Genomic DNA, 8,856 nt, shown 5'->3' with positions numbered 1-8,856 from the left:
AGAGAGAGAAAAAGTGGCGGATAGTGTGAGGGAGAGAGTTAGAGGGAGATTGGACAAATGAGGCAGAGAGCTGCCAAAAGTTCAGAGAAAGTGCTGACACCAGTGTTCTGCTTGTTTGTCCCATCATGCAACAGCACAGTGTAAATACACAGTAATTACTGGCCACAGCTCATATGGTTTTTATTCAATCAGATGACAGCTGTTGGCACCATCACATTTAGCCCATGTTGTGGGCCAGACAGCTTCTTTTTTTTTCTTCATGTGTCACGAGCAATGACGCAGGGTCACAGGCGGGTCACGTGGTGACAGTGAGGGGCATCTGCTCTGGGAGGAGGGCAGAAGGCTGACAATATTATTCACTGGGCTGTCAAAGTACAGAGCACCCAGGATTGCATGGGGGAAAAAATATTCTGCCCTGCGCTACCGACAGCCACAGACAGGGGGAGCCAGTGGACTTTAGAATCCCACAGACTATTGGAAAGAGGGATCTCATTGTGATAGGTCCACACCGCCGGAGCCCGCTTCCTTTGTTGCCTCTCAACTGACGCACCCCCCCTTCCCTCTCTCCTCTCTCACTCACACACACACACACACACACTCTCTCTCTTTCTCTCTCTCGTTCTTTCTCCTGCCTCATCTCCCCTTCCTCTCCCATCTGTGGATGAAATGAACAGCACCAGGAGAGGTGGTGTGGATCAGACAGACAGACACAGTGAGTGGGACTGGAGGACAGGGGTTTCTTCACTGCTGTACTGACTGTGAGCCTGGAAGAGGCTGCTGCTGGCTGGGCTCTTTGTGGAGATGTATGTACCTGTGGAGAACGGACACTGACACAGCTGGCTGCCAATAACACGCAACTGTGAGAGCCGTCGTGCAAGAGGTGCATTTTACTGTGTGTCGTCGGTGAATTTAGGTATGTGTGTGTGTGTGTGTGTGTGGGGGGAGGGTATCGTGTGTGCGAGTGTGTGTGTGTGTGTGGGGGGGAGGGTATCGTGTGTGCGAGTGCATTGAATGATGTATGTATCAGTCTGTTTTTTACTGTGTGGATTAACATGGCATAGCTTCTTTTCTCATGCTGATGTCAATTGGCTGGTTGGATTGTTTTGTTTCCTTGGCAGAACAGAATTTTATTTCTGACCCTATTCAGGCATAGTCTTTGATTATAAATTCATGTTTAGGCTATACATTCGTACAATGTTGTTGCGGTGCGAGAGAGGGAGAAAGGAGAATGCAGTAAATGAAACATTCCTCCAACGTTGTCGACAGATAAACTTGTTCTTCAAAAGTAGGTTATTCATGAATTCCTCGGACTTCTCAACGCTCATTATAAAACGCTCTTTGGCTGACAGATTGAGATTGCCTTGTGTCTGTCAGTGCGCATGCTCTCCAACAGACGGAACGCTTGAATGTCGTTGCCTTGGGGTCTGAAAGATGAGATAGAGGACCTAAGCATTGCCAGGCGTTGGGCCAAATCACTGTCTTTTAGTGTCTGCTGAAGGTTAGGGGCACATTTCTCTCTGGTTCCCTCCTAGCATTATTGATGGAAATTACGAGTCTGTTCAGTCATCCTGTTTCAGTGGGAATTCCATTGGTCTGAGGACGTGTGCCCTCATGGTTGGCTTAATATGTAGTATATTTCAAGAGGATATTGTAGGCACAGGAGGCTGTTGAGGGTAGGACGGCTCATAATAACATCTGGAACGGAGCGAGTGGAATGGCATCAAACACATGGAAATACTCCACTCCAGCCATTACCACAAACCTGTCCTCCCAAATGAAGCTGCCACCAATCTCCTGTGGTTGCAGGCTGTGTGTGTGGAGTGGGTGTATGTCAACACTGTATGTGGTGTAGGTGGGATTGTGTGATGGTACAAGAGTGTCTGATATGGGATCAGACAGGCAGAACGAGACAGGCAGACAGATAGGCAGACAGACAGACAGGCAGACAGATAGACACAGTGAGTGGTAGTAGTACAAATGTGGAGTATCGGTGAGGCTTGTGTTCATTCCAGCCCTCCTCTCTCTCTCTCTCTCTCTCTCTCTCTCTCTCTCTCTCTCTCTCTCTCTCTCTCTCTCTCTCTCTCTCTCTCTCTCTCTCTCTCTCTCTCTCTCTCTCTCTCTTTGCTCTCTCTCTCTCTCCTCCTCTCTCTCCTTCTCTCTCTCTCTCTCTCTCTCCTCTCTCATTCCTCTCCTCCATCCTTCCTCTCTCTCCTTCCGACCCATTCCCTCCCTCCATCCTGCTGAGGAGGCAAATTTAGAGTGGGCAAGCTTTAGCCCATTCATAATGGCGATGGGGGTAGGAGTGGAAAAGGAGGGAGGGGGAGAGAAAGACCCCCCCAGAGACCTCATCACGTATTTATGTTTAGATGTGTAGACATTTCTCTCAACACATGTTTTCCTCATTCACCAATTAACACCCTCACTCCCAATCCAACGGCTGTGTTGACAGATGTTGAACCGATAAAGACGTGCTTCTGTATCTACATTGCTTGCTGTCTTTAGGCTGGGTTTCTGTATAAGCACTTTGTGACAACTGCTGATGTAAAAAGGGCTTTATAAATTAATGTGATTGATTGATTGATTGATTGATTGATTGATTGATTGATTGAGCTCACACTGGTTCATGCTTTGGTGTTTGTTTGCATAATATGCTAATATTGTCCATTGTGACATCATGGGTTTGACGTACTGCTTGTCACGTGATCAGGACAAACTCCTGGCCCTGACCATGACACCTGCTCTTAGGCCTTACTGAGTTGTTATTGGTCTTTTCCTCCAGGGGGCGTCATAGACAAGGACCTGCGTCACTACCTCAACCTGCGCTTCCAGAAGGCCTCAGTGGACCACGAGCTCCAGCAGATCATTAGAGACAACCTCTACCTCCGCACCATACCCTGTGAGTAACCCCCCCTGACCCAGTCCACAATCTCTTACCTGGTGTCCCTCCCGCCCTCTCACAGGGAGATATTCTTCATCTACCCCAGCCTACCTGTCCAATAACACACGGAATCGTCTATGTTTCCTGGCCATGCCACCTGGTAAAACCAGCTGTGAGATATCCACAGATCTGGTTCAAATCTCACTTTACAAATTTGTGAATACGTCCAATAGACACACAACCAGTAGATTCCTTCCAATCCTTAAAATACATTGGCATTTGACTCTTCTGTCTTCATTCTCTGCCTCCGCTTCTTCTCCAGCAGCTGCTGACTCTCTGGTTGGTCTGGCTGGGTTCAGTAATGGATGATCTAGCTTCATGATTTGGCTGGAGGGATGAACCTGGCCTCCTGCAGCCGCCTGTCTCAGCGGAGGGTGGTCTCAGATTGAACCTTGGCAGCGCCATTCTGTAATCAGCACCTGAATCTCAGCAGGCAGGCGGGCACCATGGTTAAGGCCTATTTATTGTAAAACCATGCCAGTTTTCATCAACTGAGCTGGGAGACTATCTAGCTAGCCCTCCAGCACTGCATTTGGAGAGCGTTGGCTTACTAATGGAATGTGTGTGTGTGTGTGTGTGTGTGTGTGTGTGTGTGTGTGTGTGTGTGTGTGTGTGTGTGTAGCAGTGCTCCTAGACAGCATTTAGACTGAAACAGTCAACAGATATTCAATACTTAGTCATACTTAGTCATTAGTTTGGTATGTTTAATTGGCAACAATCCATATAGATGAGTATACTGTAGACACTGCATAAGGTTTTCTCATCAAGGTTCTTATCTCCCATGATGTTATGGAGGAGATGGTGTTTAATGCATAACATCACATTTTATTGGTCACATACACGTGTTTAGCAGATGTTATTGCGGGTATAGCGAAATGCTTGTGTTCCTAGTTCCAACCGTGCATTTATATCAAACAAGCAATGTCTAACAATTTCACAACAATACACACTTTACACACACATTTAAAGTAAAATTGTCGGAGCAGCATAGACTAAAATACAGTAGAATAGAATACAGTATGTACATACAGTATGAGACCAGTAGTGCAAAATATGTAAACTTTATTCAAGTGACTTGTGTTTCAAGTATTAAAGTGGACAGTGATTTCAAGACTATGTATACAGGGCAGCAGTCTCTAATGTGCTAGTGATGGCTGTTTAACAGTCTGATGGCCTTAAGATAGAAGCTGTTTTTCAGTCTCTCGGTCCCAGCTTTGATGCACCTGTACTGACCTCACCTTCTGGATGATAGCGGGGCGGACAGGCAGTGGCAAGGGTGGTTGTTGTCCTTGATGATCTTTTTGGCCTTCCTGTGACGTCGGGTGGTGTAGGTGTCCTGGAGGGCAGGCAGTGTTCCCCTGGTAATGCGTATGGCCTGCGGTTGCGGGCGATGCAGTTACCGTACCAGGCGGTGATACAGCCCGACAGGATGCTCTCGATTGTGCATCTGTAGATGTTTGTGAGGGTTTTAAGTGCCAAGCCTAATTTCTTTAGCTGCCTGAGGTTGAAGTGGCGCTGTTGGGTGGACCATTTCAGTTTGTCAGTGATGTGTGTTCACTCGTTTCTCTAAAATGTCAGTTTAGGTGCTATTTACTGTAAGCGTGTTTGTGTGAATGTGTGTGCGTGCCTGCATCCTAATGCATTTTTGTGCATGTGGGTCTGCGTGTGTGTGGTTCTGCATGTGTGTGGGCACATCTGTGCGTGTGTGCGTTCATAATGTATTACCCTAGCCATGCTATTCCAGCCCAGCTGTCTGTATCCATAATGGAGAGGCATTCTTCAAGGCACGTCAGGGAGATTTCATTAGGCCCATTTTGCCTCTCCTTTGTGGACAGGGAAATGAGAGGTACAAAAAGGCCTATTTGTTAGAGGCGGGCACCAGTGTTATTCTCCCATAACTCCATGAGGTGGGTTTGTGGAGGGGGGAAGGGAGGGGGAATGAAAGAGAGAGCGCTGGCAGTGAATGATCAGAGGAAGTGTGACTCATTATTCCCGCAGCACAGGAGCTGCATGGCCTTGGACTTCCATTGACTGAAGCGTGTGGTGCTAGGAGAGAGAGATGGACAGATGAGAGACAGAGGAGGGACAGGCCCAGGGGAAGTGGGTGAGGGAGTGTGGGAAAGGAGAGAGAGAGATGGACAGATGAGAGACAGAGGAGGGACAGGCCCAGTGGAAGTGGGCAGGGGAGTGTGGGAAAGGAGAGAAAAGAGTGATGACACACCTCATGGGATGAGAGTGAGAGACCAAGAGACCTGTTACTAACAATCTCACCTATACACGTATCGCGCCTTGCAAAACTATTTGTCCCTCTTGGTGTTTTTCCTATTTTGTTGCATTACAACTTGGAATTTAAATGTATTTTTATTTGGATTTCATGTTATGGACATACACAAAATAGTCCAAATTGGTGAAGTGAAATTTAAAAAATGGAAAAGTGGTGCGTGCATATGTATTCACTCCCCTTGCATATGTATTCACCCTCTTTGCATATGTATTCACTCCCCTTGCATATGTATTCACCCTCTTTGCATATGTATTCACCCTCTTTGCATATGTATTCACTCCCCTTGCATATGTATTCACCCTCTTTGCATATGTATTCACTCCCTTTGCATATGTATTCACCCTCTTTGCATATGTATTCACCCTCTTTGCATATGTATTCACCCCCTTTGCATATGTATTCACCCTCTTTGCATATGTATTCACCCTCTGCATATGTATTCACCCCCTTTGCATATGTATTCACCCTCTTTGCATATGTATTCACTCCCTTTGCATATGTATTCACCCTCTTTGCATATGTATTCACTCCCTTTGCATATGTATTCACTCCCCAAACATATGGAAAAGGTACTCTGGTCAGATGAGACTAAATTTGAACTTTTCATCGATCAAGGAAAATGCTATGACTGGCGCAAACCCAACACCTCTCATCACCCCGAGAATACCATCCCCACAGTGAAGCATGGTGCTGGCAGCATCATTCTGTGGGGATGTGTTTCATCGGCAGGGACTGGGAAACTGGTCAGAATTGAAGGAATGATGGATGGCGTTAAATACAGAGAAATTCTTGAGGGAAATTTGTTTCAGTCTTCCAGAGATTTGAGACTGGGACGGAGGTTCACCTTCCAGCAGAACAATGACCCTAAGCACACTGCTAAAGCAACACTTGAGTGTTCAAGGGGAAACATTTAAATGACTTGGAATGGCCTAGTCAAAGCCCAGACCTCAATCCAAGAACCTGTAGTATGACTTAAAGATTGGTGTACACCAGCAGAACCCATCCAACTTGAAGAAGCTGGAGCAGATTTGCCTTGAAGAATGGGCAAAAGTCCTAGTGGCTAGATGTGCCAAGCTTATAGAGACATACCCCAAGAGACTTGCAGCTGTAATTGCTGCTAAAGGTGGCTCTATAACGTATTGACTTTGGGGGGTGAATAGTTATGCATGCTCAAGTTTTGTCTTATTTGTTGTTTGTTTCACAATAAAATGTATTTTGCATCTTCGAAGTGGGAGACATGTTGTCTAAATCAAATGATACAACCCCCCCCCCCCCAAAAAAATATATATTTTAATTCCATGTTGTAAAGCAACAAAATCAGAAAAATGCCAAAATGGGGTGAATCCTTTTCCAAGACACTGAAAGAGAGAGGTAGGCAAAGGTAGGAATAGATACTTGAGCCAGAATCAGGGGACAGGGGATAGATAATTGAGCCAGGGTCAGGGGGCAGGAGATAGATACTTGAACCAGGATCAGGGGAAAAGGGATATATAGTTGAGCCAGGATCAGGGGACACGGGATAGATACTCGAGCCAGGATCGGGGGACAAGGGATATATAGTTGATCCAGGATCAGGGGACAGGGGATAGATACTTGAGCCAGGATCAGGGGACAGGGGATAGATACTTGAGCCCGGATCAGGGCACAGGGGATAGATACTTGAACCAGGATCAGGGGACAGGGGATATATACTTGAACCAGGATCAGGGGACAGGGGATATATACTTGAGCCAGGATCAGGGGACTGGGGATAGATACTTGAGCCAGGATCAGGGGACTGGGGATAGATACTTGAGCCATGATCAGGGGACAGGGGATAGATACTTGAGCCAGGATCAGGGGACAGGGGATAGATAGTTGAGCCAGAATCAGGGGACTGGGGATAGATACTTGAACCAGGATCGGGGGACTGGGGATAGATACTTGAGCCAGGATCAGGGGACAGGGGATAGATACTTGAGCCAGGATCAGGGGACTGGGGATAGATACTTGAGCCAGGATCAGGAGACAGATACTTGAGCCAGAATCATGGGACAGGGGAAAGATACTTGAGCTAGGATCAGGGGACTGGGATAGATACTTGAGCCAGAATCAGTGGACTGGGATAGATACTTGAGCCAGAATCAGGGGACAGGGGATAGATACTTGAGCCAGAATCAGGGGACAGGGGATAGATACTTGAGCCAGGATCAGGGGACAGGGGATAGATACTTGAGCCAGGATCAGGGGACAGGGGATAGATACTTGAGCCAGAATCAGGGGACAGGGGATAGATACTTGAGCCAGAATCAGGGGACAGGGGATAGATACTTGAGCCAGAATCAGGGGACAGGGGATAGATACTTGAGCCAGGATCAGGGGACAGGGGATAGATACTTGAGCCAGGATCAGGGGACAGGGAATAGATACTTGAACCAGGATCAGGGCACAGGGGATAGATACTTGAGCCAGAATCAGGGGACAGGGGATAGATACTTGAACCAGGATCAGGGGACTGGGACAGATACTTGAGCCAGAATCAGTGGACTGGGATAGATACTTGAGCCGGAATCAGGGGATAGGGGATAGATACTTGAGCCAGGATCAGGAGACAGGGGATAGATACTTGAGCCAGGATCAGGGGACAGGGAATAGATACTTGAGTCAGGATCAGTGGACTGGGGTACGTACTTTAGCCAGGATCAGGGGACTGGGATAGATACTTGAGCCAGGATCAGGGGACAGGAGATTAATACTTGAGCCAGGATCAGGGAACTGGGATAGATACTTGAGCCAGGATCAGGGGACAGGGGATAGATACTTGAGCCAGGATCAGGGGATAGATACTTGAACCAGGATCAGTTTACAAGGGATATATAGTTGAGCCAGGATCAGGGGACAGGAGATAGATACTTGAGCCAGGATCAGGGGACAAGGGATAGATACTTGAGCCAGGATCAGGGGACAAGGGATAGATACTTGAGCCAGGATCAGGGGACAGGGGATAGATAGTTGAGCCAGGATCAGGGGACAGGGGATAGATACTTGAACCTGGATCAGGGCACAGGGGATAGATACTTGAACCAGGATCAGGGGACAGGGGATAGATACTTGAGCCAGAATCAGGGGACAGGGGATAGATACTTGAACCAGGATCAGGGGACAGGGGATAGATACTTGAGCCAGGATCAGGGGACTGGGATAGATACTTGAGCCAGAATCAGTGGACTGGGATAGATACTTGAGCCAGAATCAGGGGACAGGGGATAGATACTTGAGCCAGGATCAGGGGACAGGGGATAGATGCTTTGCCAGAATCAGGGGACTAGTGATAGATACTTGAACTAGGATCGGTTGACTGGGGATAGATACTTGAGCCAGGATCAGGGGACAGGGCATAGATACTTGAGCCAGGATCAGGGGATAGATACTTCAGCCAGAATCAAGGGACAGGGGATAGATACTTGAGCCATGATCAGGGGATAGATACTTGAGCCAGAATCAGGGGACAGGGAATAGATACTTGAGCCAGGATCAGGGGACTGGGGTAGATATTTGAGCCAGGATCAGGTGACAGGGGATATATACTTGAGCCAGGATCAGGGGACTGGGGATAGATACTTGAGCCAGTATCAGGGGACAGGGTATAGATATT

The 8,856-nt window shown here is 47.5% G+C and overlaps 1 protein-coding gene across 1 annotated transcript in view; it reads left to right on the top strand.

Moving 5' to 3' along the window:
• The first annotated feature begins 273 nt into the window (after positions 1-273).
• LOC118366373 (membrane-associated guanylate kinase, WW and PDZ domain-containing protein 2-like) overlaps positions 274-8,856 on the top strand; it is a 237,559-nt gene continuing 228,976 nt past the window's right edge. Inside the window, 3 exon segments of the mRNA XM_052491622.1 lie at positions 274-302; positions 837-913; positions 2,780-2,896. Coding sequence (XP_052347582.1) covers positions 274-302; positions 837-913; positions 2,780-2,896 — 223 coding nt within the window.

The sequence above is a fragment of the Oncorhynchus keta genome, chromosome 33, assembly GCF_023373465.1.
Source record: "Oncorhynchus keta strain PuntledgeMale-10-30-2019 chromosome 33, Oket_V2, whole genome shotgun sequence".
In the NCBI taxonomy this organism is placed as follows: Eukaryota; Metazoa; Chordata; class Actinopteri; order Salmoniformes; family Salmonidae; genus Oncorhynchus; species Oncorhynchus keta.
This window is presented reverse-complemented; position numbering and strand designations above follow the sequence as displayed.